At 48.3% G+C, this 24593-nt stretch overlaps 1 protein-coding gene across 4 annotated transcripts; it reads right to left on the bottom strand.

Annotated features, from left to right (window-relative positions):
- Positions 1-576: 576 nt before the first annotated feature.
- Positions 577-24423, bottom strand: PDPR (pyruvate dehydrogenase phosphatase regulatory subunit). 4 transcript variants are annotated; one of them, XM_082233301.1, is made up of 19 exons: positions 24362-24423; positions 23802-23858; positions 22512-22800; positions 19306-19439; positions 19036-19117; positions 18420-18583; positions 16145-16266; positions 15336-15453; positions 14046-14195; positions 13436-13628; positions 12625-12749; positions 12333-12488; positions 12106-12239; positions 11038-11186; positions 9503-9615; positions 8282-8376; positions 5868-5957; positions 4432-4614; positions 577-4040 (listed from the first exon to the last, which is right to left on the bottom strand). In XM_082233301.1, exons 3-19 carry the CDS (start codon positions 22736-22738, stop codon positions 3636-3638), a joined length of 2640 nt encoding a protein of 879 aa, XP_082089427.1. In that variant the 5' UTR covers positions 22739-22800; positions 23802-23858; positions 24362-24423; the 3' UTR covers positions 577-3635. The 4 variants fall into 4 exon arrangements, with proteins under 4 accessions (XP_082089427.1, XP_082089428.1, XP_082089429.1 ...); XM_082233302.1 differs by having other exon boundaries at positions 22512-22794; XM_082233303.1 differs by having other exon boundaries at positions 24368-24419.
- Between the last annotated feature and the right edge of the window lie 170 nt (positions 24424-24593).

Here is a 24593-nt window from a genome sequence, read left to right as displayed (position 1 = left end):
CACCTACTGCTACCTTAAACATCAGTTCCAGATGCCACACATGCAATCTGAGTCACATGCAGGGAAAGCTGCTGTGAGGTACAGATTCCTCATGTGGTTTGGCAACCCCTTGCTAGATCATGTGTGGCTGGAGCAAAAGTTAAAACAAAGGGTGGCCCATGTGAGGGTGTAAGGATGGGCACCAACGTTACTAAAGGGATATTAAGTCCCTCTGGGCTGAGGTCAAGAGGGACTGGCTTGCTTAAAGGTCTGGTGAAGTTATAGCCCAGGCAAGAGTCAAAGTGGAGGCCCCCTAAACTCCACTTCCCATTGTCCCACATGCAGCTAGCCAGTAATCCCCAATAAAAGCTGCTTAACTGGGGTTGGGGGCATCAGAACAGCCTTCCCATCACTGGGGTTGATGGGAGCCATAGTCCAAAAAGCCTGGAGGTACTAGGTTAGGGTTGCTGCATTAGACCGGGCTCAGAAATCTCTCTCACACAGACAGCAAACTGAGAAAGGCTGGGGAGTTCAAGTTAAGAACTCAGCCAGTCTCCTGGACAGGCCTGGGGAACAAGTCACAGACTCTGCAGCAACAGTAGTTAAAACAACTGTTTATTGATATACAAACCAGGTAGCATTGAAAACCAAAGTGGGACAGGAAATATATCTGCAGAAATGCTGCATGATGAAGATGCAGGCTTCCCGGATGGACAGGAAAGGAAGCTGGTCCCTCGCCTTTGTGCGCTTTGGACCAGGAGTCCTTGGGAACTTCCACTGGAAGAGGAGCAGAGCATCTCCCAACGTCCTGGTTTTCCAGTCCAGACAGATATACACTCTCTGCAGAGGTGCAGGCGCAGCAACAGCAGTCGATGCCAGCGACACCCAGAGAGGGTCAGAAGGCTCCAGAGCATCCCAAGAATCCTGCCATGGTGGCCTGCTGCAGCCAAGCAGCAGTTTTTGATACAGGATGGAGCTGAGGCACGACTCTGCTCCCTCCGTTAGGTAACATTCATGAGGCGTAAGGCACTCCAGAGTGAAGGGGAGGGTTTGCTCAGCTTCCAGATCTCCGGTGCCTGTTCCACAGAAGAGATGCTGGCAAGTGCTCTTAATTTAATATTGATGCTTAAAAAAACAAAAACCACCTCTGCTAGTTTCGGAGTTGATTCCATGAAGGAATGATCACAGAGGGCTGGCAATCAATGTCAAAATGAACAAATGTGTTTAAAGTGCATCTGAGAATGAAAAGGGAGTGAGTATTGAAGGAGTGATTCTAGGAGCAGGGAGGGAAGAACCAGGAGTGAGTGAGAGAGACTGTTAGATAAGGAATCCCTCAAAACATTATTTTGGAAAAGGCAGAAGACCCAAACTCTGCAGGATTGTGGAGGCTGCTCTGGGTAGGGCCTTGCAGGTATCACAAGGATGGCCTTCATGCTCAAGGACTTCTGCTCTGCCTTCCTGTCTTGTCTGCCTGCTATGAATTCCCCCCGCAAAACTTTTGTCTTTGGTGCAAAGGTAGCTGCAGGTAAGGAGGCCCCTGTACCATTTACTTGCATCTGGCCAGAAATTTAGCAACAAAACCAACCCTGCTGTTTACAAGAGCTGACAGTGATGTGGGAGGGACTTTAAAACTTATGCATGTTTGGGAAACAGCGTGGGGAGGGGAGCCTTGAGAAGCTCCTAGAAGCCGAAATGGGATGGTCATACACACAGCAAGTAGCGAGTCCTTTTAAGCTCACTGTAAAAGCCCCCCGTCCATTTATGAAAAATAAATGGGAAGCAACACAATTAGAAGGGGGAGAGCAAAGGGACCATCTGGTCTTTGGTCAAGCTGGCTTCAGCTGCATCTCACACACTTCCTGGGGCAGATGCTGAGGAAGCCTCTCCATCTGTGCTGCTGTTTTGTGGGGTCCTGCCTGACAGTCTTGGTAATACAGTCTCTCAGTCTCCTCTTCCAGCAGCGGTGGCCGGCTGTGGGAAATGTTCAGTCCTGCCTCTCCTTGTGTGAGGAGCCATTTCTGACGGGCCCAAGGCCTCAGGATCAGTGCTACAAGGAACTCTGTTCAAGAGACATCTGCACAGAAGACCCTATCTAGACTGGTTTTTTTTTTTTTTTGCTGACTGGCAACCTTGGAGTATGGGAGCAGGGACCTCAGGCATTTGCCCTCGGAAAGGGCAGCAGCACTGAAAAACATTGCATGGGTAATGGTCAGCAACATTATGATACGTCAAGCAACTCAGGCAGGAGGAGAGAAGAGTTGCCTGGCATGTAGAAAAAAGGGAGGAAGGGAAAGACACAAAGCAGCCTCAGGGAGCCAGTCGAAAGGATTTTTCAAAGGGAGCCGTGGCAGCATGAAATCCCACCAATCTATATTGCTGGGAGAATTTGAAAGGAACAGATGCCCTGCTTCTTTCCTCAAGATCAGTTTCCCTTTTCTTGTTTGCAGTGACAGCTAACTGGACTGCTACAAGTGGCCAGAGGTCACTCTTTGGCATGGCATGTCTGCCTTTCAGTGCAAATTTCCCTGGCTTAAAGAAACCCCAGCCTCAAATCATTTCCATGACAGTGAGAAAGCTGAGACTCTTCCCTCCACCCAACACAAACACTCCCTAAAGCCTGAGATGGGACAGCCCTCCTTGTGAAAGACGGCATGCAAGATTCTGTTCTCAGCAGCTGCAGAGGAGGCGAGTGCTGGGAAGGACAAGAGCCATTCTGGGGCCACGCAAAGGTGACCAACCACTTACCCACAGGACTTGGATGGGGGGGGGGGTGCCAACACAAAGCCAAGACACAACCCATGGCTCAGCCATTGTTAAGATGGTGCGGCTTACATCCACAGCCCTCAGCCCCAACCTCTAAGCAACTACAGGCCTGTTGACTAAAGGTTGGTCAGCCCCTAAGTGGCACAGGTGAGGGTTTTGAACACCATATATTGCACAACCAACCAACCCAAGACTGAACACAAAAAAGAACAAAGTAGAAGGGAAGGAGGATTCTGCAAACCCAAAAGCAAGCACCCTCAGCCACACAATCCATAGACACTGAGGAGTCCATTCCAGGGACTCCAAATTTTCTGTAGGATGCTGACCCAGGCAACTCCATTCCAGGGACACCAAATTTTCTGTAGGGTGCTGACCCTATGTGGTGCAGCTCATAGATTGCTCACACCCACTCCTCACGTGGAGAAAAACTCGCTGTTACCTTACAATGCCTGCTGGCCTCTCCAACAGGCAGCACAAGGAAGAAAACTGCAAAGGACAAGGGCTGGCCACTGAGTGTTGGTGCACAGGTGCCTGATGGGCCCTGGGGTGATGTGACACATTGCAAGAGAGGAGAGATCCCAAGGGCCCGAGGCTGCTTCCAAGCGCAAGAAGTCCCACCAGGCCACAGCCAATGTTCTCGGGGCACAGGAGTCCTTGCTGATTGGACAAGTGGAGGCTGGAGCTCAGGACGCAACAGAGCCCTTTTGGCCTGGAGCTGAAGGGCTTCAGCCAATGTTGGAAAACAACCAGGATGAGCAGAAAAGAAGAGATATGTATGGAAGGAGAGGAAAAGGGGGGAAGTGTTATGATATACAAAATGTAACAGACCAGAGGGGCTATACAAAGTCCCAACGAGCAGCAGCGTTAAAAAGTCTGAAAGATGCAGCACTGAGTTATTTCCCCTGGAAGCCACTGAACTCCATTTCATCCTTGCGCCGGCGGGTCGTGAAGAGGGAGCTGAAGGGATAAAGCTTGGCCTTGGCCTGGAAGCGCTGCCCTGCGATATCAATCTCGTATTCACCCTGGTTGATGAAGTCGGGTGTCACCGGCTGCTCCTCACCGGTCTCTGGGTCCACGTTCAGGACGAAACCCAGGCAGACGTGCCGCTCCAGTGTGTAGCTATAGGCACTGCTGGTGGTCTTGCCGGCGTACTGGCCATTCCGGTAGATGGGCTCCCCCCACCAGGGCCACAGGTCCAAGTCTGTGTCGTGGTCTTCAAGGACGAACATGATGAAGCGCTTGTAGACCCCTTCCTGCTTCTGCTGCATCAGCGCCTCCCGCCCTATGAAGTCAGTGCCCTGCAGAGAGAGAGCAGGGGGGAAGCATCAGTCAGGGCTGGACAAAGGGACAGCTCCTGCTTTATATTCTATGGGGAACTTATCTACAAGGAACCAAGAGATTCCTGCATTGCACGGGCTTGGGACTACTTGACCCTTGGGGTACCTTCCACCTCCTACGTTGCTGTTGCAGCTTAACGGAAGAGAAGCTGAAGCCCACAAATTAGTGACTTGCCCTGTGCCACCCAGGAAACTGATGGCTAGGATGGGGTTTGAATCCACTTCCCCCAGCCCCAAGGCAAACATGATGCCCACACTGCAGGGAGGTTGTGCTGCGCTCGTTTCAAGGCAGCCTGCCTTTTCTGTGCCACACAGAAACACACACACCCCACGGCCCAGTTCTCTTTCACACCTTCTCCAGTTTAACCCGGAACTCGCGCCCACATTCCAGCGGTGTGGTGAAAGCATCCAGATCTTGGCCCCAGAAGGCAAAGAACTTCTCAATGCGCAAGCTGCGGAGGGCGTAGTAGCCAGAATTCCGGATCCCGTACTTCTGCCCCACACTCATCACCTCGTTGTACACGTGCAGAGCATACTGCAAGGGGAGGGTTTAGAAAAACAGTACAGTGGCATTTGAATGCAACATTTGGCATCTGCAACTCTATAGAGTGAAAAATGGCAGCAGCCCTTGGACAGCTGCAGAAAGCCACGGATGGCAACGTCCCACCACCCAAACCCAGCAAACAGCATTGAATAGCCTGGTTTGCATGTAACGCTTGACCGTGATTTATTAAACTATGGCTTATCAAACCATGATTTGTTTGCTCATCCAGACTTTGCCCAGCAGCTTCAGCTTCCACATTTTGCTGTCACCAAACTACAAACTGAAGCTATGTTGCCTTACAAAACGCGGCTTGTTGTAACTATGTCCTAGGAGAAAGAGATTGCTCAGTACTCTAGGTCAGGCATAGGCAAACTCTGGCCCTCCAGATGTTTTGGAACTACAATTCCCATCATTCCTAGCAAACAAGACCAGTGGTCAGGGATGATGGGAATTGTAGTCTCAAATCATCTGGAGGGCCAGTTTGCCTATGCCTGCTCTAGGTAGTTGTTTAGTGTAAGAATCTGATTGCATTTTCCCTGTGGCCAGTTCCAAAAGCTGCCTGTAGTGGCTTTTGCAGGCAGAATTTAATGCCAAGTTATGTCCCTTTTGGGGATTAAAAAAAAGGGTTTCTTCCTTACAAAATAAGTGGTAGCAATGCCTCCCCCAACCTGGTGCCTTCCAGATGCTTTGATTTAGATCTTCCAGCAGACCCAGCCAGCTCACAGTTGCCTTGGTCTGATATTGCAAGGCAGAGTTCACAGATTATTAGCTATTAGCCACTCTCTGTAAATTTGTCTATCAATGGATAAAAACAATTTGACAAACTGAATGGAGCCTTTCTAATTAAGAGGCAGAGTACCTCTGACACTGTTTGATGCTGAAGGCAAACAACATGTCCTGCCTATAAGCTGAGTATATTTAGGTAGCTTGGTTTAGATAGGCCTTTTGCCCGTTCTAGCAAAGTGCAATTCATATGGGCCTATTCTGACTGGATGCTTTCCTGCTCACAATGTGGTCTGAAAGCGAGGAAAGTCAGGCCCCAACAGGTAGATCTCCCTTTTGAGACAAGCAGTAGGACAAATGGGTGAGCTTGAGAAGACAGCATGGATATTATTATCTTGTACTTCTAAGCCAAGTCTTTTACTCTGGATCTTTCTATACCATCCCGTGGAAAAAGGGAGAAGAGGTTCTCCTCAGTCCTGAAAATTAAAGTTTTGGTCTTAAGACAACAAAGCACCTCTCACCTCAATGGGGATGTAGAGCATGAATCCCGGTTCTCCAGTGTGTGTCATGCTCATGACACGGATGCCGTTGGCGTAGCCCACGCTCATCTCCTGTAGGAAACAGGAAGCAAAGGAAGAAAATGGAAGCTGGCAAAAGCACATGGGCAACCCAGGACAAGAAGAGAGGGAGCAACCGTTCGCTCTCTCCACTGAGAGGAAGGAGACAATCAAGAAGCTTAAGCACCAGAGAAGCAAGCAGAGATGACACGGTAGAACAAACATTATACAATCTTTTTTTAAAAAAACACTTCTGCGATGAGCACAAGCAGCTGGGAGCTTGCAAGAAAAGACTCCTCAAGCGCCTAGCTTCTGGTTCCTGGGTGTCTTTTATTTATTTATTTTGTTGCATTTATATCCCACCTTTTTCTGCAAGGAGCTGAAGGTAGCTTACATGGTTCTCGTCCCGTCCCCCCCCCCCCTGTTTAATCATCACTGCCCACAATCAGATTGATCATTTGATGAGCAGAAAGGAGGTGATGACTGCCCCCTACAGCTGATTAGCATGGATCAGTCCAGGAGTGGGGGCTGTATGTGTGCATGCAACCCCTCAAATGGCAAATGTGACCCTCGTGCTAAAAAAAAATGGTTAGCCACCCCTGCATTTGGAGATTCATTTTTGAGGGTGGGGTCCAGAGGTCAGGCCCATTTCCACGATAACATTCTCCATTCACAAGGATTGGACACAAGATTCTCTGTCTGGGGACAGAAGGTTCATGTATATGCTGGAGAGAGGAGGGGAACATTTTTTAAAAAAAGTTACACCCATAAAAAAACTTGAAAAAATAAATTCCCAAGCTTTACACGCTGGACAGAACGACTCAGGGCATTCCAAACCACTCCCTGTTTCTGCAGTGTACAAAAGCGGCTCTTACAATTTGTTTGTGGGCAGCCAGTTTGTGATCAGCACCACCACCAGGGTGTAATTAGGAGGCTATATCCTCACTGGCTCATTGACATTGAGAGCATCAGAGGTCCCACTGTAGGTTTTCCAACCAGCCTTACAGAATGAGCATTCCTTCTGGTGCTGGAAGGAGTGTCATGTTTTGAAGCATGAAATGAGCCACTGTAGCGAGTAAGCACGGCGGATAAAAGAAAAGAGAGCTACATATCAGGGAAGGCCTAGTTCAAATCTCACCTTGGCTATAAAAACTTTGTTGGCCTTAGGCCAGCTGCTCTCTCTCAGCCTCAACTGCCCTCTCCCTGCCTTATTTGCAATAATAAAGAGTTTCCTATAGGCCTGTTGTATTACCAAGAATGTAAAGCACTTTGAATGCTGTAGGACAAAGGTAGCCAGCAGGGTGTCCTCCAGATGTTATTGCAGCAGCACAGAGAATAATTAAGGCACCCTTCATAAATGCATCCACCCCTGTCCTCAACCCACAGATATCCTCTGATCTGAAAACTGCTACAGAACAGGCAAGAAACACCCTGCAACGTAATCATTGCAATATTCAGCAAGACGAAGACATGGCAGGACACTTTGCCTGGTAAACGCACAACCTGTGCCCTGCAAATTGGCCAAGATTTGAACTCTGTATGAGGCCTGCCACAAAGACACCAGTCTACAAAGTGTCCTATCTTTAAGGAGCCTTCTTCCAACTTTGAGTGAAGCCCTGCCCCCATGTTTGCACCACAGATTGTATGCTGAATTCAATGACATACTCTCAGGTTGCACAAGGCACTGTCTAGAACTTCTTGGACTCACCACCACCCCATGCAAACCAAGAGTATGCCCAGCAGCAATCTTAATACTGTATTTTAATGTTGTAACCCAACCTGGTACCTTAGGGAGAAGGGCAGGCAATGAACAACAACAACAATCTTGGCTACACATCACAAATCCATAAAAAACTGGAAGAAAGCCAGGCTTCTCCAGGACAGTTTGAAAACCAGAGCATCACATAAAGCCACTTTGAGACACAACATTAACACGACCCCAGCCATTCTGCCTTATGCGTGGTCTTAGGTGACAAACCTGAGGGTAAAGGTAGAGAGATACACAAAACAGGACCTCTGAGTTTACAAATAATGTTACACAACATTTTAATAAACTATGGCTTATTAAACCACAGCTTAGTGTTATGTGTGAATGCTGCCCAGCAGCTAGAGTCATTGTTTGTTGTTGGCTTATGAACCTTGGTTTGTTTTAACTAAATGTTGGTATTAACATGCTAATCCAGCACCTTTCCTCTACTGTAGTTTGACCAAGCTTTAACAAGCCATGGTTTGTTGGATTGTGGGACAACTCCTGGCTAACTCATGTTAAACAAACCACACCTTAGGACAGTGTGTGAACCAGGCCATTGTGTGAACCGGTTACCTTTGCATGAGGAGGAAGCAGATTTCTAAAACAAACTGAAAAACACGTGACATACCTTGCAAAAGAGGGATGGAAAGTGCTCTGGGGTCATTGGGGCATAGGACAGCTCTGACAGGACGTCCACAGCGCGTGGGCCAATCAGATTCAATGCTGGGTAGAGAAAAGCACAAGGGTTTCTACCTCTGAGCAATCTGCAGAATGAAAGGGAAGGTCCCACCCAAGTCAACTCCACCCTCAGATTCCCTTGGCACAGCTCAGGGCCATAGTTGACAGAGGAGGCAGATGGTTTGGAAATAACAGTAGGCATGAAATCAAGTTCTGCTGCAGAAAGAGAAGCCCACCATGCAGGGAGGGATGTACAGATGGACTGTGAAACCCCAAAGGAGTGCTTCAGAAACAGTGGCCCTCCAGCTCCCATTAACCCCCGCCATCCAAGTCCAATGGTCAGGGATGATGGGAGCTGGGCTCCAACAACATCTGGAGAGGAACAAGTTTCCCACCCCTGCCCAACATTGTGTATGGGGAAAAAATCATCTGTGGATCCGAGGAACCACCAAGGATTTACGACTCATTTAAAGCAGGGAGGCTCATTAACACTAGCACTAAAGCGCCCCCATTTGGTGACCACAAACCTAGCTTTGCTACCAGAGGAATTGCACGCTAATCTTGACATGGCACTGCAACCGAAGATGGAAACCCCATACCAAGTTCAACCACAGCCACCCTCCCCTCTCTTCAGGCACCCTTGCCATGACATAACTGTGGTGTGCAAGTCTTCGTACCCTGACAGCCAATGATAGGGGAATGTGGAGCAACACAGGGCTGCCTTTTTTTGATGGTGGCACCAGGTGAGAGCATAGTTCCACCCTCGGTAGTGAAAGCAAGGGGTAAATCATCTTCTAAGAGGTAGAGGATTCTAAGAGAAGATGTGAAATGGGAGCCTATATTTCAAAATGAACTTCGCATTTAAGCCCAGGGAGCGTTTCCCATACTACATAGCACCAAGCTTGGATCTGTCACTGATGAGATGCCAGTAGGGAGCCACAACCAAACCAGCATCGCCTGTGAGAATACCTGGATAATGCATTTGCAAAAACCTATTTGCCACATTCATATTTTTACAGCAATTTTCCCAAACGGCTGCCCTCCCTTTGTGTTGGACTGCAGCCAGCATGGGGCTCCAGAGCAACTGAAAACACGACTTCTTGTTGAAGGAGCATCTTCAGCCGCTCCAGTGTGCCAGCATCTGCAGGCACAATATTCCCTCCTGCCTCACCTGTGTACTTCCAGGTTACGTCTTCCAAGAACAGGTTGCTGTCAACAGGCATGTGCTTCTTCAACCAGGACCAGCAATGGACTTGCTGGTCTGTGGGGGAAATCATGAAGAAGCTGGAATGCAAAGTACAATGGAGAAGGTTAAGCACAAGGCAGGGGCCAGGCACTGGGGAGGTATTGGGAGGTATTGTGGCATGGTGGACCTGTCCACACCCACAGAGGGCTTGAAGCAAAGCCTGTTGGGATTTGCGACTCTCCTGGGGTGGATAATCACTGAGTCCAGGCTCTCAGGTTCTTGCAACTGCATTCAACTTGGGAGGCATTCCATCCTCCAACATGGCCCTGAAAGGTGCCCCTTGAAGCATACAAAGCTGTACCTGAGCTGCAGAGGCACTGGAGCACAAAGTATTCCCATAATTAATGTGAAACAACAATTCACATCCTATAATCCAAATGGTTTTCCTGCAACTTTGAGGGCCCTGTCTTGCACTCTCTTGGCTTGAAGAATGAGACCACCGGCCTCCTAGGGAGTGAAATTTGGCATCAGAAGCTTCCCTGAATGCAGGCCAAATATTTACCAAACTCAAAGGCAAGCCTGCAGCACTTTGCTCACTTCAGCCCTTCATTTGAGATGCAAATTAAAGACTAGAACGAAGTACACCACCTTGAGCTTCTTGAAGGTGGGGTAAAGGTAAAGGTAAAGGTAAAGGTACCCCTGCCCGAACGGGCCAGTCTTGACAGACTCTGGGGTTTGTGCGCCCATCTCACATCTATAGGCTGGGGGCCAGCGCTGTCTGGAGACACTTCCGGGTCACGTGGGCAGCGTGACAAAGCTGCATCTGGCGAGCCAGCGCAGCACACGGAACGCCGTTTACCTTCCCGCTGGTAAGCGGTACCTATTTATCTACTTGCACCCGGGGGTGCTTTCGAACTGCTAGGTTGGCAGGCGCTGGGACCGAGCAGCGGGAGCGCACCCCGCCGCGGGGATTCGAACCGCCAACCTTTCGATCGGCAAGCCCTAGGCGCTGAGGCTTTTACCCACAGCGCCACCCGCGTCCCCTTGAAGGTGGGGTATAAATACATTAAAAATAATAATCTGTGGAAGACAGACTCTAGAGTAGGGACAGGCAGGCTTTGGGCTTCCACCTGTTATTGGACTACAATTTCAATTATCGCTAACCAATGGCCAGTCTGGCTGGGGGCCGATGGGACTTCCACAGAAATAGATATTGCAAATAAACAAAGGATCTAGGTGGCAAACGTAACACTTTAAGAAGGGGGGCATATAAAGTAGCAATTTCTTGTGTCTGTCATGAAACTGATTCGCTGTATATTCAGGACAGAATAAAGGAAGCCCTCCTTCACAAAACATAATGTATCCCCCCTCCAAATCAAATCTGGGAAGATCTGCTCTTCTCGTATCCTCTTCTTCTAGGCACAGCACTAACAGAGGCATTGCGTAATGTGGAAGGTGAGTCTTCAAAGCAGGAAGGCAGAAGCAAGAGCAGGCAAAAGGATGAGTCCGAATAAGCCTACCTGCGCTTGTTTAAGCGGACGATGCTGCAGTCGTTCTCGTATCCTCCGTTGTGATTGAGCATCCCTGTGTGCACTATGTGCCCCACTGGCACATCCAGGTCATTGGAGAAGAGATACTGCAAGACGTCCAGGGCCTGGTCCCCTGTGGACTGCAGCATGGGGAGGTGGGAGAAGAGAAAGAAATCAGAGACAGCAGCAGAAGCAGGATTTGTCCATCCCTTTTTGAAATGGCTCTCAGCTCCTGACACAAGTAAGCACTTTGAGATGCCCACATTCCTCAGTGTATGCATTTCTAGCTGTATTTACCCTAAATTACACATTTCCTTAACCACTTTGCTACTTTAGTTAATGCCTTGCCGCAAAACTCACCTTCCTAAAAACACACAAAAAGGCAAGTTTCCAGGCCTTAATAGCTATGAACATTACACGGGCAACCCTTTGCTTGCTTACAGCCTGAGCGCTCTCCAAACCAAGGTGCATTTCTCTCCATAAGATTCATTCCAGCTGCCTGGAGAGATAGAGCTTGAATCATAAAGGCTTAGAAGCTCAGAAGCATTGAGGAAAAGCTCAGTGTCAAAGTTCACAAAATGTCCATCTTGCAAGTTTTGGCTGATACATGGAGGAAGACCTTTCTCCATGGCAGCACCCACCCTCTGGAATGGTCCTATCAGGGGTCTCTCTTAGTGCCTCTCCACAATACTTTGATTTATTCCTGCAAGCCTTTTAATGCAGGGTGGGTTAACTGTGGTCCTCCAGATGTGGCTGGACTTCAACTCCCATCTGCATTGCCAGTGGTCAGAAAGAAGATGATGGGAGTTGTAGCCCAAAAATATCTGGAGGGCCGCAGCTGCCCCATTCTTGCCATAGAGGCTTTGGTCTGCCCAAGAGTGTTTAATTGCTGTTGCAATTTTCATCTGTATGGTTCAGCTAAAAGTCGCTTTTTATAAAATAATGACAGCTCTGTATCAATTGAAGAAACTTTGGGGGTTTCTAGACACCCAAGCAAGCTACAGAAGCAGATGTCAGGCCCACAGTGCTGGTCCGCATCCCTCTCACAACCACACTTACGCTTATTTCAAACTTGGTGAACGAGGACATGTCAATGACGCAGACGGCTTCCTTGCAGCACTTGACCTCTGCCCCCACAATGTCAAACCAGTCTGGCTTGTAGAAGGTCTTGCTCTGATCCAGGGCCAGCAAGTCTGAAGATGAGGAAGCACAAGACTTGGGTCAAAACAACTAGATGCTGGCACCCCGTGCTCCAAGGGCTGCGTACGGAAGGACAGCGCTCTCACCTTTCCCAGGCGGCACAAAGTACTTGGCCCTCTCAAAGCCGTGCTTCTCCATCCACCTGGCTCCTTGTGCATCCAGCCGGTCATAGAGGGGTGACGTGCGCAGCTGCCTGCCGGTCTGGAAATCCCAGCGGGGAACTTTCAGGTCATAAATCAGGGCTGGAGGGGCCACAGAATCACAGAATCAAAGCGCTGGAAGGGACACAAATCCATCACCTTCCTAGTCCAGACAGGACACCCTACACAGCCCTGATTTAACGTGGGGCGCGAGCGAGTCCAGCCGCAGGCTACTTACGCATCACTTCCATGACGCGGTGGCGGAGGAAGGTGCGGCTGCTCTGCAGAGCCCCAAAGCGCTTCAGGTCCAAGGGCCACACGTTGTCAGAGGGGTAGCCGTTCACCATCCATTCAGCCATGTATCTGGCCAAGGAGGGAGACAAGCAGGCCCAGAAGGTTAAATAGTGCAGGAGAGCAGACAGTTAACAGACTGTGCTTGTGGCAGGGTGGTGGGAGGCGGTAATTACACCCAGAGATAACATTGTAGGATTTAGAGCTACAGTGGGGGCACATTATTGCCTGCAATCCCTCCATGCTCAAGCAAGATCAAAACATAAAATCCCTTTGCCCAAACCAGAAAGGTCAAAGCAACTCTGGATGTTGCAAGGAACATCCATTAGCCCAAGGATTGGGAACCTCAAGCCTGGGAGCCAAATGCAGGCCTCAAAATCTCCCTATCTGGCCCCCAAGTCTCCTCCCTGACCATATCCCATTACTAGCTACAGCCCGTACTGCATCTGCTTTGCACATCCTTGAATCTTTTTGCCTGGTTTGAGATGTGCCCTTGAACTCTGATAATGCCTCGTGGTTGCCCAGATGGAGGACAGAGAGGGATGTGCCAGCATGCGCTGAAACTAACAGCAGACAAGGAGCAGCTGAGCAGCTCCTTCTGCTGGAAACTGCAGGGCCCTGGCATAGCTTTGCCTTAGAGAAGCAGCACACAGACTTTAAATGCACCTACAGGAAGCTGGTGCATATAGAGTTCTACAAGCGGTGCCCTCATCCCTGGCCCTCTGCCTCTCCCGTTCAGAGAGAGGTGAGCCACTTACTTGCCTGCTCCTCCACCAAAAGACGTGCCAGCCGAGTTCATCCCTGCCAGGACAAAGTAGCCCTGCACATTGGGCGACTCTCCCATGATGCACCGCATGTCTGGAGTGAAGGATTCTGGGCAATTCACCAGCTGCACGATCTCCAGAGCCTCCAGATCCGGCATCCTCCGCAGAAGGGCACTCAGAAGTGGCTCTACTCCCCAAGATGAGACAGAACAAACAATCACTATTTGGAGGGATGGCCAGCATACCCAAACCCTCATTGCCCCCACCCCATCACCGTCAAGTTCCAAGTTTACAAGCACAGCAGCCCACAGATGTTGACTCTGTTGCTTGTAGCACTTGTTGAGAGCCCAGAATACAGCTTTTTGCTCACAGCACCAATCAACAATGTGCCCAGAGTGGGCCAGCCAAGGCAGGGAAAGGGAGGAGAACTTTATAAACTAACTGTAAAAGCAAAGAGGAAGTGCAAAGTGCAGGTGTCACTCACCAAGCCAGGCACTCACTCACTTGCACAATGCTTTGCTCAAGCCAACATGTCTCATATTAGGAAAGGTGCATCTGGAGGACTTGGGGACACACACACCCTTTCCTGATCCACCCAACGTACCAAAGTGATCCCAGTCCTCTTGCAGGTTCTGTATCTCCAGCTGGTTCCGGCCCTCCGTGAAGATCGGCTTGGGGTTCTTCTCAAAGCCGCCTGAAAGGATGCCTCCCTGCCAACTGCGGATGTAGATCCTCCCATCAGGGTCCACAATAGCTATTGGGGGAGGGGGGGTAACAGGAAGGGAAAGAAGTGATTGTTTGCATGTGGGCAGAAGGCTCCCGGAAATTCAGTCAGGGAAGAAAGCTAGAGCCCCTGCCTGCTTTGGGGAGGCTAAGTCGACCTTGCACTGATTCTTGGGCTGTTATAAATACAGTGGTACCTCGGGTTACATACGCTTCAGGTTACATACGCTTCAGCTTAGAGACTCCGCTAACCCAGAAATAGTACCTAGGGTTAAGAACTTTGCTTCAGGATGAGAACAGAAATCATGCTCTGGCAGCGCGGCGGCAGCAGGAGGCCCCATTAGCTAAAGTGGTGCTTCAGGTTAAGAACAGTTTCAGGTTAAGAACGGACCTCCAGAACGAATCAAGTACTGAACCCGAGGTACCACTGTATGACCAAAAGTCTTTCCTCTGATGTAGCAGCTAGAACAAGGCAGGCTGTTTGCAAGGGGCTATCAAAACCAATGCTTTAGCTGATCGTGGTAAGCCAACCAGCCCTGAAAACTTCCTCCCCTTTCTTCTGTAGCTGCCGAGCTGTGTGCTATCCTCTGCTTACGATAGGGGTAGGGAAGCTCAGGCCAAGGGCCCAAATGCAGCCTTCTAGTCCCCTGCATCTGGCCCTGGTGTGTTCTCCTCTCATGATGTTGCCTGGCTAGAATGCATCCTTTAACTGCCATGGCACCTCTGAATTGCCTAGATGATGTGTGTCTGGTCACGCCCACTCTTGCCACACCCACCACTCTGTATGCAGCTCCCGGAAGGTTGCCCAGAAGGAAAGTGGCTCTCAGGCTGAAAATGTTCCCCACCCCTGATTTACAAAAACTGCTTAAGAGCCACTGGGCAAGCAAAGGCAGCCCCACATGCCACAGCTGCTCAGAGAGGACTACAAAGCACAACTTTTTCACCCAATGCCTCCTTGTTCATTTCCTCCCCAATTCCTTAAAAGCAGCCATACACCCATGAGTCTTCCTGACCCAATACAGCCCACTGGCTGGCTGACGTGGGCTGTCTTCTGTCTCAGCCAAAGGCCTTTCCCAGACCCCCTCCCTGTCCTGCGCCTAGAATTTGTGCACTGCAACTGAACAATGAGTGCCTACGTGGGAGGCAAAGGGTGCAGAGGGAGGGTTCTTACTTGGCGTGCTGCTCTCCAGTGGTGTCTTCAAGGGCCGGGTCAGGAGGTAGAAGTGCTCACAGGCGTGCAGAGGGATGCTGACAGGTTCCTCGTTGGAAAGGCCCAGCTCGTAAGCCCACTGAAACCAAGGCAGGGAAGTTAGCGCTCAAGCAGAAGGCAGGTTGCACTACCATGTAGCTTAATGGGATCACATGCCAGGTAACACTGCAGGGAAGGGGGTAGGGAAGCGAGACAGAAAAGGTGCTGGATGAGAGGGGGCAAGGAGATCCTGCGCAAACATCTAGAGGGCACCTGCTTGGCAAAGGCTGGCACTAGTGCCTTATAGCTTCTTGCCCTTCTCTACAACTAGAGGCAAAATAAATTATTCACCATTAACTAAACTAGCTGATTCTGCAGCTCACAATTCCAATGGAAAGCACTGACTACATATAGCCCAGACTAAAGTACCCAACTTGGGAGTGCAGGATCCTTCCCTCCCACCAATCCCACAGCCACGCAGTCAGCATAGGAAGCCAGGTTTGCCCTGACTCAGTTCACACCAGACATGTGGTGCAGCATGGAAGGAAAAACCCAACAAGAACCATTTTCTAGGTTGAACACAAAGCCCTGCAAGCCCTGAGGGCGGGGGGGGGGGTGTTGTACCAGCACAAAAGGCTTGCCTTTTTGAGAGAACAACCTTTTGCTAATTTGGAAAGTATTCCCCAAAAAGAAGCATCAGGAGAAATCCGAGTTCATTCACAGCAGTTGTTTGTGAGTCAATGCACACACACGTCGATAACAGCAGCCACACAAAACAATTGGCACCTGACCTGCCCAGCACAGTTAACAAAATACTGGCACTCGATCATTCCTCTGTCAGTCTCCACTCCAGCCACACAACCCTTTTGGCACAAGACGTGGATAACACTCGTCCGCTCATGGATCTGGGCACCTGGGTGGAGAAAGCGGAAAAGGGAGCCAGAAATTAGAATCATAGAACTGTAGAGTTGGAAGAGACTTAAAGGGTCACCCGGTCCAACCCCCTCCAATTGCTCCCCACTCCAAAGAAAAGCTGCTTGCAGAGTAGGTCCATTGAACCTGTCACCTCTCTTGCCCCCTGCCTGGCCCTGGCCAAAGTGGCATCGCTACAGGAAGCACAAATCAAGAGTCTCAATTAGGCCAGCATGCTCACAGATGAGCTGAGAAATTAAGCAGCAGACTGCTGTACCCCAGAAACAATCAGCGTAACATAGATGGCACTAAAGCAGGGGGTGAGCAAAAGGCAGAGCAGGGTGCTGACACTGGACCACTGGTCAATTTCTGGGAGGATTCTTGTAAAAACACTGGATTTGTTTGACGTTGCTGTGACTCAAAAACAGCCAACTTCATATGTCCTTAGAGGAGGGTTTTTTTAAACTTGACCCTAGCTCAAGCACTTGCTTTGTTTGCACATTCAATCTCTGGCATGTTCAAAAGGATCCCAGTTGGCTGGGGAGCTGCCATAGGTCAGAGCAGACATGGGACAGGCAACCTGCTGCAATGCAGAATTGCTGGGAGTACAGCTCCCACCAGTCCCAGACAGCATGGCCAACTACTTCAAGGGGAAGGCCAGGGGAAGTTTCTGGCCTTTTGGACTTGTGGTACAAAGGACTGGGAGATGGGGGTTGCTAAGTACTAACCAGCAACTTTGGGGCAACATTTGGAAGTGAAATTATTGGTTATTTTTACTTGACCTACTGGTGAGATTTATGTTCACTTAAATGTTGAAATATATTAAATGAACTGGTAATTGATGGGAGGGTTGTGCTAAATTTGTAGTGGTACTATACTTTCTATAAGGTATCATTATTGTACTACTGTACTTGGATTTTTTTTTTTTAAATGTGAACCACAAGCATTTGTGGAAAACGCACTGTATAAATTGTAGTCCAACACTTTAAGAGGGCACAAGGTTGTGCCTTCCTATGGCAAGAAATGATCCTATGCGGCACGGAGCAATGGCCCAAACTGACATAAGGCAGCTTCATGGGTATGTTCCAAGCAGGTTAATCATGCCTCCACTGTGGAAGAGCTCCAAAGGATACAACTAGCAGGACGGAAGAGTAGACCATGCAAGAGCATTCACACAAGCTGAAAGTAAGTGTGGCACAGTGGGTGGGAAAGAGGACTCTGCCACACTCTCGCTGTGTGGCTAGTGGCAAGTCACTCTTTCTTGCAAACAGTTCCTATGTGTTTACACAGCATCCCTGTTGAATTCAGTGAGACTTGCACACCAGGCAAGGGTTGTGTCGGATGGCAGCCTTAAAACTGAGATATGTGCTACAAAGAGCAGAGTGATACGACCCAAAGGAGCAGTCCCATGTTGAGCTCTCCCCTTGGCCTCTGCACTGTGTAGCTCATCTTGAGCTGATGTCGTTATGAAGGCCTGTTTTCCAGGAACACAAGAAGCTGCCTTATACAGAGTCAGCCCTTTGATACACCTAGCAGGTCGTTCTTGTCTACACTGGCAGGCAGCGGCTTTCTAGGATTTCCCAGTCCTCCTGAAGATGTCAGGGATTGAACCTGGGCCCTTCTGCATGCAAAACATGGGCTCTGCTTCTGAACTGCAGCCCCTCCTCTTGAGATGTGAAAGGGAGGACCTTGACGTGAAGCTGTCAAGTTTCTGCAGCAGCCCAAGTTCTTGGTTACATGTAGTTCAGCCCTCAGTCTCAATTCTCCCTTCAGAAAAATGGGAGCAGAGACCTACTTCACACAGCACTTTCCCCCAAACCTGCTGCCCTTCAGTGGTTTTGGACTACAACTCATATCCGCTATAGCCAGCATGGCTGTGATCCAAAACATGGTCGGGGAAGGCTTCCATACAGGATGCCTGCGAGGGAATACACATTAAAGCACCCGTCACCAACCAATTGCCCTCCAGATATTTTGGACTACAACTCCCATCAGCTCTAGTCCAAAATATCTGGAGTTGGGGAAGGCTGCACTAAAGGCTGTAATCTACTTTGCAAATTAGAAATGTAAGCAGCAGACAAATCAGCAATGTCTCTCCCGATGAGGTTTGTACTCAAGCGGTATTGCCGACAAAAAGACATGGCCAGGCCGTACCATTCAAAGAGGCAGCGCTGGCCAAGGCGAGGCTCACATCGGCTGATGAAACGACAGCATCCTCTGGGAGGTACATGGCCCCCACCAAGTCGTGGATGTTGAGAAGCGGGTGGAGCTGCGTCACTCTCTTGGGCGGGATGAGCTCACATGGGATCCCCATGACCCTGTTGGAGAACACACACAGCTAAGGCCAGTCACTATTATTTATATTTATTGAATTTACATCCCACTCTTTCTCCCCCAAGGAGCCCAGGGTGGCAAAGAAAGCAAATATTTTAAAGACAATTACCATTAAAAACACTGAAAATCAGTTACAGTTTTAAAAAAAAACATTCTAAAAGCAGTTAAAAACATTCCTCCGTCCAATGAGGAGCCTGAACAGTGTTCTTCTGCCACCAGAGGCCTTGGGAAACAGGAATGTTTTCAAATTCCTCCTTAAAGTTAATAATGACAGAGTAGCACCTTTGCTAGGGAAGGCATTCCACAACTGGGGAACCACCACTGAAAAGGCCCTGTCACACAGACCAGCACCAACTGGCCAGGCCCTGATTATAAGTTATTCCAGAAAGGCTGGCACATGCCTGGTGCTCCTCCTCCTCGTTCCTCTTACACTTACTTGAGCCGTGAGGCTATGCGCTTCAGGGAAATCAGCCGGTCTTGCGTCTGAGCTAGAGAGATAGAGCCAGTCCTCACGTAACCTGGAACAAGTACAGGCACCCTCTGTCAGGGTACAGGAAAGCCCCAGAAAGGGTTCGTTTCAGATGGGTGCAAATGGTGGCTAATATCTGCAACCCTTCTTGGGAATGCCAGGATGGCAAATTACTTTGTGTTTGACTCCCCCACCCCCTGCTCTGTCACAAAGCTCAGTGTGGTAACCCCTCCTTACCCGTTTTTACCCCAGTCTCTTGCTCGAGTTGCTGATACAGCTTGTTGGAGTATTCAGCCATCTTCAGCTCAATGGACAGGTGTCGCGCTGTGCTTACAATGCCCGCACAAAATCTCGTGGAACCAGCAGCTAGCCTGAAAGAGGGAAACCCAGGAGGGTCTGTGGGGACTCTGGAAGCTTGTTTGGCCCAAGAGGAGAGGTCATGAGTCAGTGGCAGAGGGCTCCCTAAGAAAGTATGGAGCTGCCATACCCAGAGTCAGGCCAGTCGGCCCAGAGTCAGGCCAGCTAAGTGTGGTTGGCACTCCAGGTTTCCAGATGGAGCTTTTCCCAACCCTATCTAAAGACTGAACCTAGGACATTTAGATGCAAACGGCCCAGGGAGTCATTTCCTATGGAATCAGGCAGGGAAGAGGAGGAGCAGGCAAGGCTTTCCACCAATTAAAGAGTGGGGCCTTTTGCACCTTATATCATTACCTGTACTTCCTAAGACTCTGTGGGTACACCCAGAAGGCTGTTTCTTGAGCCCACAGTCAGGAAACTTGTAGCACTTAGTGGGGATTATGGGCAGCTCCTGGAGAAAGGAAAAATATTTTCCCCCAGGAGACCTCCCCACATTGCCACCAGCAAGTGTTACAAAGGTGGCATGACCTGTACACTGGGATCACAGACCACCGAGGCCAGGAGAAGCTACTTCCTGTCTGGAACCAGATAGATTACATAACCATACCTGTGAGCCTGATATTTCTACTCCTCTTCTTTTGGGGACCTGGACTGGATGAAATCACTGCCAGGGGCTAGAAGAAAGGCAACTGAAAGGCTCTGTTTCTTTGGGCTGGTTTCTATTGGAAAACCTGTCATAATTTACATAATTTAACCTTTACAAGCTCTGCATTTAGATAGATCCTCAAGCCCCATCCTCTTTATTTAGTTATTATTTTTACATCACACCCTTCCTCCCAAAGGAGCCTAGTGTGGCAAATGCATCAGTGATAAAACAATACAATACAATTTAAAAAATGTATTTAAGACATTTAAAAAACAATTAGAAGTATCGAAAAGCAATCACATACTCTCACAGCACACGGTTTCAAGATTGCCAGGAACACCTCATCTTTACTTAGATGGTCAGTCAGAGTGTCTTTTAAAATTCCATATGAAGTGCTAAGTTTGTATGAAGTGAAATAAAGTGTCATTAAGTAGATCCCAATCTCCTTTTCCTTGATTTCCTCCATGCTCTTCCCAGCACACAACAAAATCAAAATGCGCTCCTCTGAAGAAGTGAGGCACAGTCAGCAATTGTGTGTTGGTTTTACAAAGGATGGAGTTTGTGAAACCCAATTTGGGTGCTGAGAATGCAAAGCCCAAGTGTGCCACTAAGATATGGCAGGGGATATTTTTAGCTGTGTGTTGACAAGAGGCACGCTTTGCCTTCCATTCCAGATTTCACAAGGAGAGCCCAAGTGCAAGGAGGCAATCTCTGCCACCAGAGGCAAAGGAAGGGCAAACATTTGCTCTTGCATGCCACTGACAGGGCAATGCCAGCACACAGGGTCAGGACAGCATTCCTTGGCAAAAGAAACGTAAAGGAACCGGATGGTTTCTGGCAGGGCTTCTTTCAGTCTTAAAGACTAACTCAGACAACATATACAATGCTGTCCTCTAATGCCAAACTAGCAGCTAACACTACTGATGATACTTTAAAGACATGGGACATTCAAAGAGGAAAGGGTTATTGAAGGCTACTAGTCATGATGGCTATGCTCTGCCTCTATGGTCGGGGACAGTAATGCTCCTGAATACCAGTTGCTGGAAACCACCAGAGAGGAGAGTACTGTTATGCTCCAGCCCTGCTTGCAGGCATCTCACTGGCATCTGTATTGCCACTGTGAAAACAGGATGCTGGACTAGATGGGTCACAGGCCTGATCCAGCAGTTTCTTTTTAAGTTCTTATGACAAGCATTTCATTCCAATCACCCTTGCGTACCCTGTTGTCACACAAGTGAGATCACACCAATGTACTAAAAGTTTATTAATCTGGAATAACAACCATGCCAGGAATCCATACACCAAATCAGCAGAGATCAGAGCTTCAAAGGCAATCTTAAGTATGCACTGAAATAATAGGGGGAATTCACTGCTTTAGAACATTTTTACTACCCTGATTACAAGTGTAAGAAGACAGAGCTTAATAACCATGAGTCTACACCCTATGATTTTAATAAGCATACAGAAATTCTACAGAAACTTTGACTCTGTGCTGGTAGCAATGAAGCCTGTTAAGCCAGTATTAGCAGGTGCAATTGTATTTAATTTTATAAGCATTCCAGCTGCTCAGGAACAAAACCCCCAGACCATCAGCATTCTTGTAGCCTCCCCCCATGATCCCAACACATGGGTATGGTTTATGTGAGAACTGGTGCTGTCTCAGGTACACAAGTCCCAAGCCACGACAGTCTTTTAAAGAAAGCACCAAGCCACCAGCTGAAAACTTTCCCAACTTTTGGTCCCAATTAGTAGCCCAGCAGCTGCATTTTCAACCAGCCAGACAGTCTTTAACGATACCCCCATTGCAGGAAGAAGCACAAGTAAAGGAAATGAAACAAGGTATGAGATGTTGAGTCAAACAGAAGCAAGGAAAACAGAAAAGGTAGGTTTTAACCTTCCAGATGTTGCTGGGACTGTAGCTCCCATCACCCTAACTATTGGCCATGCTTCCTAGGACTGATGCAAGCTGGAGTCCCAAAACAACTGGAGGAACACAAATTCCTCATCCCCATGAAAGACAGAGACAAAGCAACTTGAAACGAATTCCAAAGATAAGATGCTGCATAAGAAAGCTGTCGGATGTAGGGAAGATATTACTGAACAAGGACCGCTGCCTGTGGAAAACCAGCATGTCAGAGAAGGGTTCTAGCTGAGTCTAGTCCACCATGCTGAGCTTCTACATGCAAGGGGAGGTTCTGTTCCTATTCCTGTTTTGTTTGGAAGTGAGGAGAACATCTGAATTTTGGTCCTAACCTGAAGCAGTACAGTTCCAGAAAATACAAATGCCTTTTCTGAAGATGTAGATAAATTCTCAGCTTGAATCTTACGGTTAGCTAACAGGTGTGTGTACACTTTACCTTAGCTGCAAGACCTCCCCACAGCATTACTTGCTGCATCAAACACCTATTTTTTTTTGCAAAGGGGAAAAAAAACTATTTACCTGCCCTGCTCCAGTAAGACGATGTCCTTCCACCCGAGTTTGGAGAGGTGATATGCCACTGATGTGCCCATGATTCCACCCCCACAGATAACCACCTGTGCATGTGATGGCAGAGGGGTCAGGTGAGGTTCTGCTCCAGTTGTGCTACTGTGCCGGGAACTGGTCATGCTTCTCCATCCTGGGCTAGCTCTTTGCCACCGGACATCAGACAAGAGCCGGAGGAACATCTTGATGAGGGTCCTTTAGCCCTTTACAAGGCCCCACAGATAAATCCCGACAGTTGCTATTTCTGGAAAACATAATATTATTATGCAAAATCAACCTGCAAAACTGTATCATGGCTTAAAACGACATCAGCCAACATCACAATCTTCTTGACTTATACAGAGGTAACTGACATGGAGCAAAAGTTCCCCCAGCAAGGTTCTGTAAACTCAGACAGACAATAGCCACCCATAGCCTTAGGCAAAGGTGATTTCAGATCCTGCTGCAAAAGATGATCATTGCAAAGGACACACTGTCACAAACTGAGCATCTCTGAAAAATATGTGAGAGAAAGCCAATGATGCATGGATTTTTTATTTTATTTTGCATAACAACACTTGCAGAATTATAGCAATTCCCTAATTAATTAATTAATAAAAACCAGGCAGGAAGTCCAACTCTGTTCAAATGCTGAACTGCTTGATATAAAATACTGAATTTGTATTTAGCATCAACAGAGTGCAAACAAAAGGTCTTTTTTTGGCTGGGTGGGGAACTGTGTTGCCATGGTCCATTAATTAAATTGGTTACAGCACATACAGAACAAATGCTTTTTAATACTGAACATACTGAACCACTGTTACCTAGTACTTGAATAGTAGAGCATAACAAGGAAATGATAAAAAATAAAAATATGTTTTTAATTTTTATATTCTTGCTTTTGTTCAGTTAAAATTTAAGCAGGCTATCGGGAAATCATACACTGAGATTTGAAAGGCAAAAATGCTGTTTTAAAAAAGGCAATGGAGAAGAACTAGTTACAGAAAAGCTGTTTCTGCCAAAGTCAAGAACACAAAGACAGGAGACTGCAGACTGTTAAATGCAGCCCCACAAGCAACATCTAGAAAACCCAGTACTATCTTTCTCAACCCAACCCTTTCCGCCCCACTTGAGATATCATACACTTCACATGCCACACCAAAGGCACAGGCAAAGGAGAACCATTGTGCTCCGACACAATTTCATGTCAAGTTATGCCACTGAGAAAAGAATATTCCAGGGCTTGGGTGAAATAAATAAACATACCCCACTTTTCAGCACTGATACGACCACATCTGGAGCACGAAGCAGATTGCTGACCACCTGGAAAAGATACAGAGCAACCAGAAATAATAAAAGACTATCAACGAGCTAGAACATTGGGGAGGGGCATGGAACAAAAATGTTCAGAGCCCTAGGAAGAAGGCTGCAAGAGTTGTGTATTTTTTTAGCACTAAGACTACTAAGGGGCAATATGATAGCAATCTTCAAAAGTTTGAACAGCTGCTACAGAGGTGAAGGAGCAAATTTATTCTAATTTGTTCTAGAGGGAAAGATCTGACTCACAAGTTCAAATTGCAGGAATGGCAACTTCACCTAAACAAGAGGAAGAATTTCCTGGCCGTACAAGCTGTCCAACAATGGAACAGATTGTCTCGGAAAGTGGTGGCCTTTTTCACGAGAGATTTTTTTAACAGAGGCTGGGTGGCCACCAAACGGGGAAGCTGAAATAACAGGTTCCCTGCAACAGCAGGAGTTTGGATCCTTCCAGCTCCAGGATTCTTAAACTAGAGGGCAAACGCTCCAGGCCAGCTATTGACACATACACTCACGTTCCACCTTTCCTCAAAAGAGCCCAAGGCGGCAATGTGTGGCTCTCCTCCTGCGCGGTAGCTGAGGCTGGGAGTTTGTGAGTGCTCCAAGGTCACCCAGGGAGCTTCGTGGCAGGAGGGATTCGAACCAGGGTCTTCTTCATCAGTCTCAGCCCAACACTCTCCTCACCCTGAAGTATCTATCAAAACAACAACAACTTAACATTCAAAGAGGAATTTATCAGTC

Source organism: Podarcis vaucheri, assembly GCF_965113315.1.
Source record: "Podarcis vaucheri genome assembly, chromosome: 7".
Lineage (NCBI taxonomy): Eukaryota > Metazoa > Chordata > Lepidosauria > Squamata > Lacertidae > Podarcis > Podarcis vaucheri.
Note: the sequence above shows the minus strand (reverse complement) of the source record. Positions and strands in the feature narration are given on the sequence as shown.